General features: G+C 40.9%; 1 protein-coding gene across 1 annotated transcript in view; it reads left to right on the top strand.

Annotated features, from left to right (window-relative positions):
- swap70b (switching B cell complex subunit SWAP70b) overlaps nucleotides 1-18294 on the top strand; it is a 38680-nt gene that overhangs the window by 7068 nt on the left and 13318 nt on the right. The window contains exons 3-7 of the mRNA XM_023281944.3: nucleotides 5523-5696; nucleotides 7664-7891; nucleotides 9134-9280; nucleotides 9555-9663; nucleotides 9974-10155. Of these exons, the coding sequence (XP_023137712.1) occupies nucleotides 5523-5696; nucleotides 7664-7891; nucleotides 9134-9280; nucleotides 9555-9663; nucleotides 9974-10155 (840 nt within the window). The remainder of the gene's footprint in view (nucleotides 1-5522; nucleotides 5697-7663; nucleotides 7892-9133; nucleotides 9281-9554; nucleotides 9664-9973; nucleotides 10156-18294) is intronic.

The raw sequence follows: 18294 nt of genomic DNA, 5'->3' as shown, positions 1-18294 counted from the left end.
CTATACCGTCACCTTCTGACAACACAACACAGTTAAATGTATTAGCTTCAAAGCAGTTAATGGAGCCAAGACCAATTAGTATCGTCTTTTTTATTTTTGCAACATTTCAAAATCCTATGTTTTAAATGCGCTTGACAGCTACATGGAAACACAGCTACTAAAACATAGGAAAATATTATACTAAAAACTCTGTAGCCATGCAAGATGCCAACTTGATTTTATACTTCTGAAGTTTCATAACTAGTGTTTTCAGAAGAACTGAGGGACTGATACTAATATTTACATTTGAAAGTTTAAAATATCTAATATATTTGGCTGCATTTTTTGCACTCAACCCCAAAAACACTTTTGCAAAGCAGTGCTTGAGTTTGTTTTTAACCATTGCTACAAGATAATAGTTTGTTTTTTAAACAAAGAACAATTGTGTGTAGCAAGTATACCAGTCAGGACATTTTATAGCCCTACTATGATGGACAGTTTTACTGTTTGCACTATTTTAAAACACATCTTTTCCATCTCTGTTTTTCAGTTTCTTGCCATTTTTGACATGTTGGCGGAAACTATTGTCTCTGCAGTGAGATAGTATCAGATAAAACTCTGGTCAGGCTCTCCTTCTTTCATTGGAATTGTATTAGAATGGGAGCTTTACCGGCAGTCAGACGAGGGGAACAAACCAAAACCTTTTTCTATGCGCATACAGAGTATGGGTGCTGTTTTCAGACAGACTTCAAAAAGTGTGATAATCATCAAGTTGTCATCTAGCATCATCATTCATTTTTAGTGTGCATGGATGATTTTGTTATTCCTTATCATGTTGATTCTTTTTCATTGTCAGGGCTCACACGTATATTTACAGCCACAAACCTTTGGACCAAAAGTATGTTATTTCAGTAGAATCGCTGCAATTTGTGGTTTTGCTTTCAGAGGCAGGGTGCTTTCCCATTGACTTCAACTTTGGTGAACTTTGACATGCAAATTCACACCAAATTTGAGACTGTCATAATACGGTTCTGGAAAGCCTTATTGATGAGATCCTCGCCTCCCTCCCAAAACAGAATTCACTGACACTGTGGATTTTAGAAATACGATTGTTGAAGCCAGACATCTGTTTTAGCAAAGAGCAGGCATTCAGTGCACCACCCAACAACACCTGCAGATGCTTGTGGTAGTTTTGTGCTCTGGACCATTAAAAATTCTGCCCATTTCCCTTTTTTTATGACTTTCATTTCATATCACGTCTTAACCTGCGGAGCACACAGCTGTCCCTGTCACTGGTGGTGAATATTTCTAGCAAACCCGATAATTAGAGAGCTGACGGTCCAGTCAAACTGGTAACAAGTTCTTATATTGTTTTAATGTTTATTCTAGTCTGGCTCGACTTGTTGCACTTGTATGGTGTTTCTGTGTGAGCTGTATAAGCTGCTGCAGGAGATAAGGCTGAAGTTTGGATCCTGAATCCTAATGAACATGTGGCAGTGGAGAAAAGGGGGGGGCAGCGCTGACAAGGATCTCACTGTTGAACTGTAGATACTTAGAGTGAGCTGTGAGGAGAGGAGGAGTAGAAAACGACAGGGAGAACCAACGAGCCACGAGGACAAAGAAAAACAAGCCGAGTGTGACACAAAGATGCTGGACAAAGAATTGCTCTTTCATCACAAATCCTTCTTTCACAACTTCACTTCTGTTCCCAGTCAGACTCCGCTGACTCATTCAAAACCACAAGAATGATACAGATTCAGCTACCTAAACACCACCATCCTCATCCTCACGAGTTTGATGCTGCTGAGTAACAGCGGGAGGATGCACTGTTTCATTTGAGTCAGACGTGGTGTCGGAGATTCGATGTGATAACAAAATAGTTATGCTAGGAGGAGCCTTTCCACAGCTGCGTGACTACTTCTGTTAGATGATACTCCACCCACATTTTATCTTTAGCATCAAAGAGCACCAGGAGGCTTTCGAGTTTGCTCTAAAAAGAGTTTCACAAATACCAGCAGCTGTGTTCAGCTTCAGTTCATTTTGCCTAATTACTCGTTTCTAGCTTGGCAACAACTACTCTTTCAGAGGTCCATATTAAACTATCTAGTAAAATCAGCAGGTTTACACGATGCTACCACAGACTGTATGTCTATGGATGCTACGCTACATGCAGTAAATGTCACCATTACCCAACCCATTATACAATCTGCTGGCCTTTCTCAAGAATAGTGACACAATTTGTTGCTTAAAAGCTTCTTTTATTTACACATTGGTGACAAACCAACATTGCATGTCTTATTAGTGTGTCAGGTGACCACTTGCCTCAGAACAGCCTCATGCACCACCACTCATCTATATTCCTATATTCCTACATTTAGTGCTTTAATGACTGTGGTAGAGAGTGCTGTCTACCTAATCTCCCGTTTGGTGGTGAACCTTCCTTTGATAATATTTGTGGGCAAAGAAAATGTAACTTGTGATTATAAATAAACAGGTTGGTTTTTATGAAATATTCACTGCAGTGTTTTTCAGTTTTTCTTTTGGACACGAGTGCAAGTCAAGTTACAAGCCTGTATGAGAAGTTAGTACAAGTTGGGTGTCTGGATGCTGAACGTTAAATGACAGTGCAGTTGGATATTTTTCTTTCCAAAGCTGTTTTATCCGCGATTTACAAAGTAATCCCACCAAGATCTACTTGGTAGCTGTGAGGAAGTTTTTGAAGTTGTATCATATGAACTCTATCAGTGGATTGACTTTGCCTTGTCATGGGATCATGCTTAAATTTTAAGAACTTCTTGTCAATGTTGGCTTAAAATTTGAGACTGAAATTGTGATGTTCAATGTGTGGCAGTTTAAGATCTGCCTTAATCTGTGTTTTAAGTGTTGTAATTTTGAAATATAAGTAAAATGTTTTTGCCGCTGTCAAATCTGAACTTGTGGAAAATATTACTTTGGTTGCATTGTAGAGTTATTAAGTCATATGCAGACATGAAGTGTACTTGATTTGTACTCACTTCCTTTGGAACAATACGTCACCTTCAGTGATGACTGAACTAATCGTAACTGTAAGGCGTTAAATGTGGGGAAACCTCACAGGAAACTATGCAGAAGGAAGATAGTGACAGATCAGGTGAAAGAGTAAGGGTTAAAAGGTTATACATTTGTAATGAATTGTGAAATACGTACACATTTATGCCTGTATTCTACTTTGGGCTACAACATCTTGTCGCATCCCTCCTCGAGAACACAAATCATGCACTCAGTTACAATAATTTGTGATGCTAGTTTGACTCAACGGTATGATCATTAAAATTTGGAACATGCTGACCATATGGATGGACAGCAGTAAAGTGTATTAAACTGCAGGAGAAGTATTTGCTGTGAAAACCTACTACTAGAAACCACTGCAACATACACAAACTCAAACTGACCACAGCTAATCATTCTTGATTTAGAAAAAAGGCGTACATTTTTACTGCCACTCTCCAAGCTGGCAGGACGAGTGTTTCACAGATTTTGGGTGGAGTGTCATCTTAACATCCAGCACAGGTTTCCACACAGGCACTCAACCTAAATTAGCACAATAGCCAGTTACATCAGATCCTGTGTCGCCTTAGAAAAGTTCAGACTACTTCAGCGCAGTCATTCACATGGGCTGAATGTTGCTCTTTCACTCTCCCAGAGCACGGCTGAGGCAGCGCTGGAGCACAAGTTTATTTTGATGTGAAAATTAGTCACAAACTCAGTTTTCAGAGCTTTACATTACACAATTACACAAATTTAGAGCTGAGAAAAGTAGCTGTCATGGAAGATTTGGTAAATTTTCCAACAAACAGATGATGAGAGTGTCAGAAGCAAGAACAACATCTCAACCTATACTCATCTGAAATTCAGTTTGACAAAACATCTGAGCTCAAGATCCACTTTTAAGCTTTTCCCACAGCTTTCAGTCCTATTACGCAGCCCTGATCAGCAGCAGGAATTTGCTTCATTGTAATCCAGATTCATCTGTTTACATGTAAACTTAGTAACATCTATAATGTCACCTACTGAGCTTCCTAACAGCTCTGTGTTTGCTTTGATGAAGCTAAAAGGCTTGTTTTTGACTTTTCAAGAAGTATTCTAATAAAACTATCCCAACTCAAAGTTCATTAAACAGTCCAGACATATCACACAATAAGTTTCATATCACTTCAAACCTTAAATTTTAAATATGCTTTTTGCAACTTACTAATTAAAATGACAGATTTCAGCCCAGACTATACAGCAACATCTATCTAATGTCATGTGGGATGATAAAGAATGTTTTAATAACACTAATTCAACATGTTAAGTGTAATGTAATATCCATGATAGTGTTCTGTTTAAATACTTACTCCACATACTCCTACTTAGACACTTGACTTGTCAGACTGTTATGACTGTTATTATTTTTATGCTCATGCATGTGTTAAATGAAAACATCTTGTGTTCTGAATTCAGGTTCTGGACCACCGCCTGCTCAGACTGCTATTGTCCAGACCACAGCACATCTACCATCATCTGTGCTAACAGCGGTTTCAAACAGACAGTCTTTACACAGTAAATGCGGCTCCTGATGGGTTCAGTTACACGGTTGACTGCATGTTCTGATCGGTTTGTAATTACAGCGAGGGCTGGGAGTTGTTTTGGGGGGTTTGTTGGTTACTTGTTTGAGGGGACAACTGCCAGCAGGACAAGATGTGCTTCTAATCCACACGACTGCACAGTCAGCCTGCCAGCAGTCTCCATGGAGACGCTACTGTTCACCGACTCCAGGAAAACATTTCCCTCCGCAGCACTGATTGTACCTTTTCAAGAGCTTTCCTCCCATTTTGCTCTGGAATTTGAACTCTAGAGACTTTTTTTTTAGAAGGCCAGTTTCTGTTTCCTCTAACGTTTCTTTTGACAACACTGACAAGATATCAAACATCTCTGGGAAGTTCCCAGGGAAAGAATTGCTCTTTTTTTTAATCTGACCTTTGTGTATTTACTGTCACATAATGAATAGTTTTAGCTCTTTAACCCTTTTAAAACATGAAATTGAAATAATCAAAGGATGACCAGTAAAGCCTGCTGGATTGCATACTGTATATAATGTTTCTTTTTCTTATCTATTCCTGCACTGCCTTTATACTTTGGAGCTGCTGTAATGGTGAACTTTCCCCACTGTAGGATCAATAAAATGTATCCTTATCCTTAAAATACAGCTGTGTGTAGTGGAGCATACCGGTATTTTTGACATAGTGCATTTGATGCACTATGTATTAGCACATACTTTTTCTGGGATGCTACATAGCATGGCAGCATGAGTATTGGAATGCACCCCATGAGTAATGTCAGGTTTCTTTTATGACAGTGTCAACAGGATAAATCTTTGCCAAATCAGGCTGTTTTTTTCTGTGTCGTTGCTTCTTAGTTGGTCTCCCTACAAACTGTTATTCTTCCTGGAAAAACAAACTGTCCTTTGGTGTCAAACAGGAACCCATGACTCACTACAGCTGCTCTTCTCTGCTGTGCTGCAGGTGACAGATAACTTTGACCTTCAGGACTTCAACAAAATGTGCTGGACTTTGAGCTCCAGGAAGAACCTGGAACGAAGCCAGCTGCTCATCTCCAACGACGACGCCTTTAAGATCTGGTGCATCTTCAACTTCCTGTCTGAGGACAGATACCCGCTGATCATCGTCACTGAGGAGGTGAGTCCTCACCACAGCGTCACTGCTAAAAATCAAAGAGAAGGTATTTTTTAGGACAAACTGCTCTGATCTAATACACCCAGTTAATGTCCAGAACTGAACAGACATCTGTACTGATAAGAATTTATTAGCCCTCTGAGTCCCAATACATGCCAGTGGGTTTGACAGGCATGCTACCATTTTTTTTTTCAAAAATACCAAAATTGCACTATTTATAGGGGAAATATATCAGATTGTTGACTTTCTAACAGTCCTTGAACTAATGACCTGTATTGCGCCAAACCAAATGTAGGCTTAAAATCACAATATTTCATCAAAATCATTTCATTCTACATTTCTCATTTAAAATTTTCCAATACCAGAATTTGTAAACAACAAAAACTTTGTACACCTCAGTGATACCGTGAAGCCATTAGTGACTCAGCTGCAAGTAACAGGCATGTGACAAAAATTCAGGAACTATGGGGCTGGACTGGGCTGAACTGCAGGCTGTGTTTACACAAAGTAGACAGGAGGAGCAGTGGAAAAAATATCCTAAATATAAACAGTAAAATGTCTCTCAAGGTTCCATTTCTTGTGAAGTAAATAATCAAGTTTAGTCTTTTCTTACATTAATGATTTGTGGCATTATGGACCTGTTTACTGCACAGAAGACATTTTCTCTTCTCACTTCTAGCAATGGTTGTTCTATTTCCATAGAAGACAGGAACAAAATTTCCAGAATTTCCTTTGGGTTCAGAGGGTGAACACAGTAAGGGCATCATTTTGTGCCATCATCCACAGGTTCAGAGTCATAATAGGGTAATTTTGGCATCCTTAAAATGTGCCACATTGCATTGTGGGACTGCTAGCAGAAAGTAATGAACCTATTTTTTTAGTTCCACTCTGGACAACATTAAGTTTGGACTTCATTGTGTATTGTGTGAAAGAATTCAAAGCTTCAGTAAGACTTAAATTGCTGGGTCAATTGTTTTTAATATACTGTCAACAGTATCTGAGTTTTAAGTATTGATACCGAAACAGTTAAAGTATTTTGAGGCAGAGAAGCCTTTTACTCTTTGATGCCAAACTACTCGATACATAATACATTTATCAGTTTCCTGATTTATGAAGAATTGTCTCATCAATCTGTTAAAAACAACAACCAAAAAAAAAAAACATTTTCTTTCTGGCCAAGCAAACCATGTAACTTAAAATGGTTTATCTTTTTTCATATTTGAAACTAAAGACTCATATTAGTAGATACTCATTCAACCCAGCTGTACTTTCGGCCACTGTGAGGTCCACATTTTGTTCACTGCTCTGGACACTTGTGAAGCTGCCATCTACTGGATGCAATCCAATTTAATTTACAATTACTTTTACCAGCAACAGTTAACTTTAAATGTATAGACTGACTAAGCCCTTTAAAAAATAATAATAATAAAAATTGACTGATTATGTGCTAAAATAGGGGAAGCCATTAATGTAAATGGGGCCAAATTTGCCAGCCAATTTTAACTTCCTACTCTGATCATGCGTGGTTTTAAGAGACTTTTAAATGATCATATAGTGCCCATTGTATTTTTTACAACAATATGTAAAATATGCAGCATAGTATATTCGTTGTATATTGTATATGTGCTGCTTCTCTGTTTCAGCAAGCGTCTGTTGCTCAAGAGCAGAAAAGGAAGTTTCCAGCTTCCTGTTCTTTTACAAATGCTGGAAGATTTATTGTTGAGTATAACAAACATCAGAGCTGAATCACAGGATGATTGTTCGCAAAAGAAATGTAAATTTATATGCTGCAATCAACTCACGAAGAGGCAAATAGAAGGAAAAATACAGAACTGTGACAGCCATCTTTGATTATAAATCAACAGCTGTATGTTTAATGAATATAGTTCTGCATTGCTTTGTGTGTTTTACCTCTGTAGCACCATCTGTTTATGTTCTGTGATTCATTATATAAGTGTCTCCATGCACAGATCGAGTACTTCTTGCGGAAGCTGACGGAGGCGATGGGGGGCAGCTGGGTGGAGGAGCGTTTCGAAGACTACAAGCTGAAGCTGAGCTCAAACCAGCAGTGTCTGAATGCCTGGGAGCTCATCAGCCTGGTGGGATCGGGTCACTTCAGTAAGGGCATGGACCGCCAGACGCTCTCCATGGCCATCAGCGAGGTCTACCAGGAGCTCATCTTGGATGTGCTCAAACAGGTGGGCCACAAGTCTGCAAACACAAATCCTCATTATCTGTAGTCACTTTCAGTTTTTGCAGGTCTCACTTAGCCAGCTGGTCTTGTAGAACATAATGATCTCACTATCATCATGCCTCCTAAATAGTGACAGGTGGAACTGTTTTGGCGAAACATTTGCAAGCAGGGAGATGTGTTGTGAATAAAATGGATAATCAACAGAAAAAAGTAACAGAGCATCCTCACTGCATCATCCAAATCCTTGGCAAAACTTTGGTTGCTGCCTGGAGGTTGTTGTTGTTTCCTGTATTGGACTGGATTTAGAAAACGTAGAAAGCAGAAGGGAAGAACAAAGCTGTCTAAAATGAGTGGTCAGTGACAGCTTGCTACCGCTGATTCAGTCTACAGTAATAACTGGGAGAAACACTGCTTAAAATGTTAAAATATTCAGTTTAACATTTGAAGTGAACAAAAGCAGACTTCTTTTTCCTACCAATGCAAAGACTGCACCATTTACTCCTTTTTGAGTAATACTGCCACAAATTACAGCTGTTTTGGGAAATAAATAAACTCTATGTTTGTGACACATTTCTAAAGATTTATCTTCAAGAACGAAGTCACTCTTGGGCTAAAAATCTATTGGAAGCTTTGAGAGATGAATGGATTAACAGGCACGTCTGACCTATTTCTAGATATTGCTCAAAGTGTCAGAGCTTGTTCCACATTTTAAATCTCTTCTCAGACAGTGATCTCATGACAAAGTCCTGTAGGGTGATATAAGTGTTTGTCTGTGATTAGGCAAAAAAGTGTTCATCAGCTGAGGGTTGACTCGGTTTGAAAGAATAAAATGTAAATGTATAGATTTAAAAAATACAAAGAAACTGAAATACTACAATATACAGCAACCAGCTTCAAACCAAATAACAGAAAAGGCTCATAAAATGAAAAAATAATGAATTGCAAATTGGAAAAAAGAACAGAGTTTGTGGTGTGTGAGGCACGGCTGTAAATCTTAATGTAAACAAAAAAAAAACGTACAAAGACATCACTGGGGTCATGTAGAGGCAAAGAAATTAAAATGAGGAACAGCTATTAAATACAGTAACATTCATTACAGCTAATGCAAACTAACACAAACTTTTAAACACTAAGTATCATGCATAAAATCCAGCCTGAAAATAATTGTTTTATAATAAAACTCACTAATATTAGAATATTTGTTAGCTGACATTACCTCCATTCATATCCTCCTTTCTCTCTGCAGGGCTACATGATGAAGAAGGGTCACAAGAGGAAGAACTGGACGGAGCGCTGGTTCATGCTGAAGCCCAGCTGCATCTCCTACTATGTTGGTGAGGACCTGGCTGAAAAGAAAGGAGACATCCTGTTGGATGGAAACTGCGGTGTGGAGGCAAGAACCTGCTGTTTGAATAAAACTCTTCAGTTGTCTGAATACAGTCTTCAGTTGTCTGTTAGCTCCCTAACTTTCAAGGCCATAGAGCTGACAGACAAATTAATATTTTAACACAAAATGTTTTAGATTACTGATTGCCATGTCAACTCTACATGTTATCAGTTAGTGTATAAAGTTCAGTAGGTGAGAGAAAATTTCCATCGTGGCACTGGGATGCTTGTAACAGCACTTTTCAGTTGGTAAAATCTGTACATATTGTTTTTCACCGCAGCCTTTACAAGACAAAGATGGAAAGAAGTGTCTCTTCCTCATCAGATCATCACAAAAAAGCTTTGAAATCAGTGCGTCAGACAAGAAGAAGAAGCAGGAGTGGATCCAAGGTGGGTGTGAGAAGACTTCATACAGAAATTAAAATCGCAGGCAATCGTATCCTCTCATTACCCATCAGATAACAATCACTGATTTCTGATGCTGTGAGCGTCATTGTAGTGACTCAGGTTGTTTTTAACACTCATTCACTCCGACAGCTGCAAATACACTTTCGTTAGTTTTACATAGTTCATCTAAAACTTGAAAGTTCAAAAAACAAAAACTGAACAAACCATTGCGTACATATATGAACAAAAACCACACCACGCATTGAATGAAATCACAAAATGATATTTACGTCTCTTCCATGTTGCCTCTTAGCCGTTCAGACCTGTGTGAATCTACTGCGTCAGGGTCGACCAGCGCCGCACCGTGAGGCCCGACAGAAGCGTCGGGACCTGCGACTGAAACAGCAGGCTGAACAGGAGGAGCTGGAGCTGAGGATGAGGGAGCTGCAGACTGCCAACGAGGCCAAACAGCTCGAACTAGAGAACATGAGGAAGGTGAGGATAAAACTTTCACAGTAAATGTTCCCCTGTGGTCTGTGGCTCGCCTTCAGATACTTGTTGTCGTATCTAGATCTTAAAATAAACAGAAGTAAAACACTTCTCCTCAAGCAAAATGTAGAGATAGATGTTCGACAAATTGAAAGAGTAAACAAAAACCACAGTATACGTGTGTGTGTGTGTGTGTGTGTGTGTGTGTGTGTGTGTGTGTGTGTGTGTGTGTGTGTGTGTGTGTGTGTGTGTGTGTGTGTGTATATATATATATATATACATACACAAATATATACGACAAATATTTTATCATGCGTTAATGCTGTTTTTTTCTAATTGTTGTTATTGTGAAAGTCCGTTGCTCACTGGCTCTGAATACACAGGATGTTGCTGGGATGTTGATCAGTACTTGGGATGGGCGTCATCACGTCTCACCCAAACTAACAGTGGAGGAAGGCTTTGGCTTCAGCAGACTGGTTGGATGCAGCATGTGGGACAAGTAGAGATAAACTAAAACAAGACAAGCTAACAAATGCCACAGCGAAGTAGTTAGCTACAGACTGCATTCCGATTAGTATCGTGGAAGATGTCAATCTGTAGAACGTTCTGAGGATCGCAACGAATGACGGCACGTATGAGCCTCAACCTGCATGTCTAGCAGGTGACCCATACTCAGGGGCTATAGTCCCCGATGCACAGACTGTTTATGCTGCTCCCTGATAAAAGAAAAATGTTTCTGCTGATACCTGTTGTGTGGTGTTGTGTACTATATGCACACACTCAGTCAGGGTTAGACAGTGCTGTGAATCAACATCATCACCTTCCAGTACAGTTTTTCAGATCAGAAGAATCAATGCCAAGCAGCACTGAATGCATAAATACACTATATGAAGGAAGTTAAAGTTTGCGGTCATATGAGGAAGGGCTGCATATCTTCATGAGAAAGACTCTGAAAGTGGAGAGGCAAAGAGATGTTAGGTAGAAAAAAAAATATGGACGAGCAAACAAAGTGTACACATTCTATAGATAGTCTTTAGGCTACTGTGGTTAACATTACATCTGCTTCCACTGACTTAAACATGGATGCCCTGCATAGATCATCCCTGTGCTGATTTAAGTAGTAGTTTTTCTTTACCTGTGCCAAGAAAAAGAAAATGTGCTTCAACTGAGAAGATTTCTTTCACTGTTTAAATGTTAAATACATTTTTTAAAAGGGGAATTAAATACCACTAACCTACTTTGAATTAAAGACTTTCACATTGTTGCCAAAACAAACAAAACACACAAAAGCTCATAAAATATCTCCACAATTGGACAAACTACACAAAACAGACAGTTGTACTGACAAAAATAAATTTGGATTGAAGCCACCTTTTGCAGTAAATGAGAGCAGGAAGTGCATGTGGGGTGATTTAGTGAGTGGCTCATACAGAGAGCAACATCAGCAGATAAAGCTGTGCATGTTACTACTGCACTGTGGAAACAACACGGCAGGTTTTTCTGTTTAATGGATGAATAAAAACAAAGCTATCTATCCAGGAAGTAATTCACTGCATTTCATAGCGAGTGGCTGAAACCTGAGGGATTTTCCCAGAAGGAATTCCTGAACCTGTCATGCCAACAAGGCAACTGCCCAAAGCAAAGTCAAAGTACGACTAAGTCCCAGGCTGCTCAAAAAAAACAGGACGGACAGGAGGCATTCCTCTTCCAGGATCGTACATAAAGGGCACTGCAGTAAGAGCATGTGTTCCTACATGTTTTTAAAGCAGCGCAGACAGTGCACATTTGTAGTTTGAAAAATAATTTCTGTTTAACAGTGTCTGATTTTAAAGCACATGACATCATCTTTATAGCTGAACTGCATCTAAAATACCCATTCTTTACCAAGAATCCAAGTCAACTTACAGGACATTCAATTTTCTGCTGAAGAGTTCTTACATTTCCTTTGTAGTTTAATCATACTGCATCACCATCAATCACATCTTGACACAGGCAGACAAAATTAAGACCCTCTAATCAGTGAAAATAGTTCTGTCTACTCTCCGTCTGGTGACAGTGTTTACCTGTAGGTACGTTCAAGAACACTGATCTTTACATTTCTTCACTTCAGTGTGACTATCACGTTATCTGTGTTTATACAACATACTTTCATGCGCTTTTTAAAGTATTGCAAAAAAGGGAAATATTAAAAAAACATTTTCAAAAATGTCCCAATTTTGTAAAAAAGTTTTCATGCTCACTTATGGTAGTTTTTTTAATTTTTTGATAAAGAGTTGTAAACATCTTAAGTAGTCTTACATTGTTTTCATAGTCTGACAGCATAAAACATGGATGATACCAGCTGACATAAGACAATAAATACAACTTGCCCAGTTGGAAACGATTTCTGAGGAGTTCTAATCATTATTACTAGTAATCTTGCTGCAACATCATCGAGGATGTCTCAATACTTAAATTGCATCTGGAGGATCAAGGAGACTATGAGCAAGGACGCACAGGTGTATCCTTGATCTGTCCTCTGTAAAGTCTTTTCCGCCCATGTGACATGAAAGAAGTGTGACACACTACTGGAATTTATAAACCATGTCAGGAAAAGGGCCGATAAGTATGTGCGTACTTTTAAAAAGTTCTCAGCCTCACCTGGAAACAAGCGGCATGACTCCCATTTTGAGGCATGAATGTACACCATAAATTCTTGTACCACGGCCCACAAAAATAATAATAATGGATTAGATTTATATAGCGCTTTTGTAGACACTCAAAGTGCATACAGTGGATCCATTATTCATTCAGTCACACATTGTCACTCTGATGGTGGTAAACTACATTTGTAGCCACAGCTGCTCTGGGGCAGACTGATGGAAGCTGGGCTGCTAATCCACGCCTACGGCCTCCGACCACCACCAACATTCATACTCCAGTGTGAGTAGCAGCACTGGAGGCCAGGTGGGTAAAGTGTCTTGCCCAAGGACACAACAGCACATGACTAGGACAGAGCGGGAATCGAACCGCCGACCCTTCGATCATTGGACGACCCGCTCTACCACCTGAGCCACAGCCACCCAAAAAAACAAAAAACAAACTAATTTTTGAAGCAATCAAAGGAATAAAGGAGAGGAAAGCGTCCTGTATTGTGCAGATGGGTGCATTGTCCGAGAGCAACAGCACTGAAGTTTGAAGTGACAAACTTTTTAGTCTCAATGGACAGTGATATAAGGCTTTGTAGTACACAGTTATCCCCAGATTTGGAGGTACACCCCTTGTTTCTGGGTGAGGCCAAGAATTTTAAAGTACCCTTGTAGATATCACTCATTCAGAACATAGTCACTCTTTATTTTTATAGTACAATTTTATGTGTTGTGCCTCTTCTGTATCTCATCACATTATGCCACATTGTTAATTGAATTAAAAGTAAACATATAAGGGACTGTAACCTTTCATGAAAAATGTTCTACTCATCCGACAAAGATAAAATTGGCTGCAACAAAACAATGGACAGATTATCCAGCTGTAGCACAGATATTTAACTTATGTCATTTTGGAACAACAGCTTTGGGCGAGGATGTCTCATTTTGTTAAATTCCTGCTGCCTAGACTCTCCTCCTCTGTTTGCATCTCTGCTGTGAGAGAAGTCAAAGATGTACCGACTGGGAAATGAAAAGGGAGTGGCTGTTTGGCAACTGCTGAAAAACCTACAAAGAAGAAACAAAAGTTGGGAAAGTTGTAATTACTCAGCTATGTCAGAAAAGGTGGAAACAGCTCATGGTTCATGTGCATTAAATCTTTGCTGTGTCAGAACTAATTAAGGAAAGGCGTTACCATCTCTCATTACTTACAAAATGAAAAAACACCTCAAGCAAGTGTAAAAATGTTTTTGCAACATTGAGACAATTTGATTGATTCAAGCTGTTTCAATTTAATTTTCTCTAAGGCGATACAAATTCACATTAACATACATTACTGAAAAACGGCTAGTGATAGTGCTGCATTGGGTTGGAAAAAATGCCACAAACGGTGAGAGCGACACTGTGCCCTTTGACCTTCACACAGCTGGTTGATCACAGTGTGAAGAGGCTTTGAATGTTAGATTGTCTGTTCCAAAAAGTTACAGATAATATATGACACAGACACCCCTTATCTAGTGTTGGCCTCTGACAATCCCTGACCATCTGACATGCGGTTTGGACAAACCATAAATCCACTTAAATCCCTACAGAACAGGTTACGCTCGATCAGAACAAGCTGGAAAGATATATCATCCGACCATGTCACAAATCAAAAGTGCTCCCTTGTCTTAAACAGCCACTCTTAGAGAGCGGAATGAGAAAACAGCTGTTGTAAAGAGGGGAGACATGTTATCATTTCAATATGTGGCGAGGTGCACATGGTTTAGACTGTATGTCCTGGAAGATACTCAGTGTTCCACTCAGTTGTTCATGGATGAAGTGGATTAGAGCAAGAGATTCAAACCCTTACATCTCTTTCAGCTCAGCACAGATGACTTTAGCAGTCAGCTCCATTATTTTGCATGAGGCCTGTCACAAAACACAGCAGGGATGCCGATGCGGAGGACTACTGAATGACCGAGACACACAGTAGAACACTTAGTCCTGTGAACGCTGCACTCTGATGACACTCTTCTTATAATAACATATCCGTTATGTAAAGGTTTGCATTAGGGCATCATGTTGTGTTTCAGATCCTTTGCTTCTTGTTGATTTTGAAAACGAGAAGAAAGGAAATACTATTCACTACGACCAATCAGAGCTAAACCAGTCTCAAGCTGATGCAACGACATTCCTTACAGATAACAAAGCGTGTCCATCACCTTTGGTGCTTGTAGAAATGAATGACAAAGTGTAATTTTCTGTAACTCACTGCTGGTTTCACACACACACACGCACACACACACACATGCATGCACTGTTTCACACAACAATTCAAGTAGGTCACCTAAAAACTCTAGTGGTCTCCTCTGAAACTGGCCAGCAGCTCATGAATAGCGACAATAGACCAGCTCCACCCTCAGGCCTCCGGCTATTGAACAGTCTGTCACTTGCAAACAGAGGAATGTGGATTGAATCAGGGAGGGGGGCAGAAGAAGGATATTAGTCTTCGTTAAACACGTTTTTCCAGTTACTCTTCCTAAACCTGACCCTCATTTCTATCTGTTGACACTGCTAATTTGCCGTGCTAACATTTTTGTGAATATGTGGATTCCCTGAATACTGATGACGAGCGTCTTCTTCCTGTTAGTGCTGTAAATGGCTATGAGGTTAACAGGAAATGTCAGCTTCATAAAAAGCACAGCTGATGTCATACGGTTGATTGAAACACAATTACATTTGTAGCAGTTCCGCTAAAGTGATTTATTCACTGCTGTCACAAACCTATTAGAGGAAACAACATTTGTTTCTTTTAAGTAAAACATTTTTATCAATAAAAAAACATTCTTTTTCAGGGTTCCACTGTAATTTACGCGCCTCTTTTTTCTTCACTTTCTTTTTTCCCACTACTTGATGCAATCCAGTAGGTCTAAGGGAGATAATAATGTTCAGTTTTGCTGATGCTGTCAAAGGTGGTAAATTCACTTTTACTATTTAACTTATGTTTACTATTTAGGTTGTGGTTTGCTGTGATGCTAAACTGAATTTGTCTGTAAATAAGTCGGCCGATACACTAGAAATATTACCATAGAGATCATTGGTAGGAATATTCTGCCTAAATGTCAAAAAAGATGATTAGTGATTTAGTTTGCTGCTCTACTATTGTAGAGCAGCAAACTTATCATGAGAGGCATCAGGTTCTTTAACGCTATCACACTGTCATTCCCCGGTGCTACAGCTGCAGACATCGCTGTTAAAATTCCTTCCGTTCTCCGCTCACTCCCCTCCTCTGTACACCGCATTATCCTTCACGTCGGCTGCAACGACACAGCGCGCCCGCAGTCTGAGCAGACAAAACGTGATTTTCAAAATCTGACGGACTTACTGAAAGACTGCGGAAAGTCTATTTTTATTAGCGGGCCCCTACCAACGGTAAACAACAACTCTGAGCGCTTCAGCAGACTGCTCAGCCTGAACACCTGGATTAGCTCGTTCTGCCGTGCCAGCAGAATTAACTTTATTGACAATTTTAACTGTTTCTGGAACAGGCCAGAATATTTTAACAGTGATGGCATCCATCCAAACAGGTCCGGCAGATCACTTTTAATCTCAAATATCCAATACACCGTCCACACTTCAGACTGACTAGTGCCAGTGTTTACATCCATCTCTTCTTCACGCTCCACTGAACCGCCTCCCAGCTACAGCGCCCCCCTCTGTCCCCACCTGGAACTCCCCCCAGCTTCCCCGCCAGCACACCCACGGCCGCCCCCCGCGGGCGCCCCGTGCCCGGCACCCCCCGCCGGACCAGAATTCAACAAGCTGCCAAATCCCCACCATCATCAGCTTCAGACAACCTCGGCAGCCCTCCCTCAGAAACTGCCATTTTGCTAACCTTCGCCCACTTCCACGGACCTCACAGCCTTGTCCCCAGAAGCCCTCCCCTAATCACACATCCACACTTCACCTGAACTTTGCCCTCTTCAACACCCGCTCCGTCACCAGCAAAGGCCCCATTCTACAATTATTCATCCTGGACAATAAACTGGACTTCCTCTGTCTAACCGAAACATGGCACAAACCACTGGACTTCTACCCACTCAACCAAGCCACCCCCTCCGGATACACGTACCTCAACTCACCCCGCCCAGAAGGTCGAGGAGGCGGCATCGCAGTCATCCACAAACAGGTCTTCACAACCATCCCACTTTCCATCCCTGCCTCCCCCTCCTTTGAACACCTTGTTTTTAAATCACCCGGTCCCACCCCAATGGTCACTGCTATCATTTACCGCCCACCTAAACCAAACCCCTCATTTCTCCCTGACTTTTCCCACTTTGCCACCCAGCTATTAGCTACATCTCCGTCAGTCCTCATCCTTGGTGACTTCAACTTTCACATGGACAACCTTCACAGTAAATCTGCCTCTGACTTCCTAGATCTCCTACAATCACTCAACCTCACCCAGCATGTCAATTTCCCCACCCACAACCATGGACACATCCTCGATCTGGTTTGCTCCTCTGGTCTTACAGTCCTAAATATCTCCAGCTGTCATCTCTCCATCTCTGACCACCTAGCAATAACTATGGACATCAGCCTCCCCACCCCCCTGCCCAAGGAAAAACGGACAATCTTTTTTAGAAACACCAGATCACTCTCCCCCTCTGTATTCTCCGCCTCACTGACCACTGCATTGTCCGTCTCCCCTCCCCCGTCAATCAATAACCCCACTGACCTCATCAACCACTACAATCATACTCTCTCTTCCTGTCTTGATCAGCTTGCTCCCCTCAAATCCAAATTAGTTACTTTCTCCCACTCTGCTCCATGGTACACCCCTGAACTCCACCTCATGAAAGCCCATAAACGACAGCTAGAACGTCTTGTCAAGAAAACAAACCTGACGGTTCACCGCCAAGCCTACTCTGACTTCCTCCAACAATACAAAGACGCCCTGAAATCTGCACGGTCCACTTTCTACTCTGACCTGATCAATACCAGCTCCAACAACCCCAAATCCCTCTTCTCAACTGTCAATAAACTCCTTGCCCCCCCGGACACCGTCTCAAACTCGTTCACCACTGACAAATGCAACCTGTTCCTCTCTTTTTTTCATAACAAAATCATCTCCATCCATAGCAGCCTTGTCACCTCTCCCACTTCACTTGATCCCCCCTCTCCTCCACCAAACCCTCTGAACTTTCCCCCCCTGGCCCACTTCTCGCCCGTTTCCCCCCTGGACCTGCCCAAATTCATCACTGGAACTAAAAACTCCACATCCTGCCTGGACCCCATCCCCACTGCCCTCCTCAAAAACTGCCTCCCTGTTATCGCCCCCCTCATCTCTAACATCATCAACACTTCCCTCAGTACTGGCTGTGTCCCCTCACCCCTCAAGCTCGCCTCTGTCTCCCCCATCCTCAAAAAACCTGGTTTGGATCCAACCTCCCCTCACAACTTCCGGCCCATCTCCAATCTCCCCTTCATATCCAAAACATTAGAACGTGTCGTCGCTGCCCAGTTGAAAACTCACCTC

This window comes from Amphiprion ocellaris, chromosome 3 (genome assembly GCF_022539595.1).
Source record: "Amphiprion ocellaris isolate individual 3 ecotype Okinawa chromosome 3, ASM2253959v1, whole genome shotgun sequence".
Classification (NCBI taxonomy): Eukaryota; Metazoa; Chordata; class Actinopteri; family Pomacentridae; genus Amphiprion; species Amphiprion ocellaris.
Note: the sequence above shows the minus strand (reverse complement) of the source record. Positions and strands in the feature narration are given on the sequence as shown.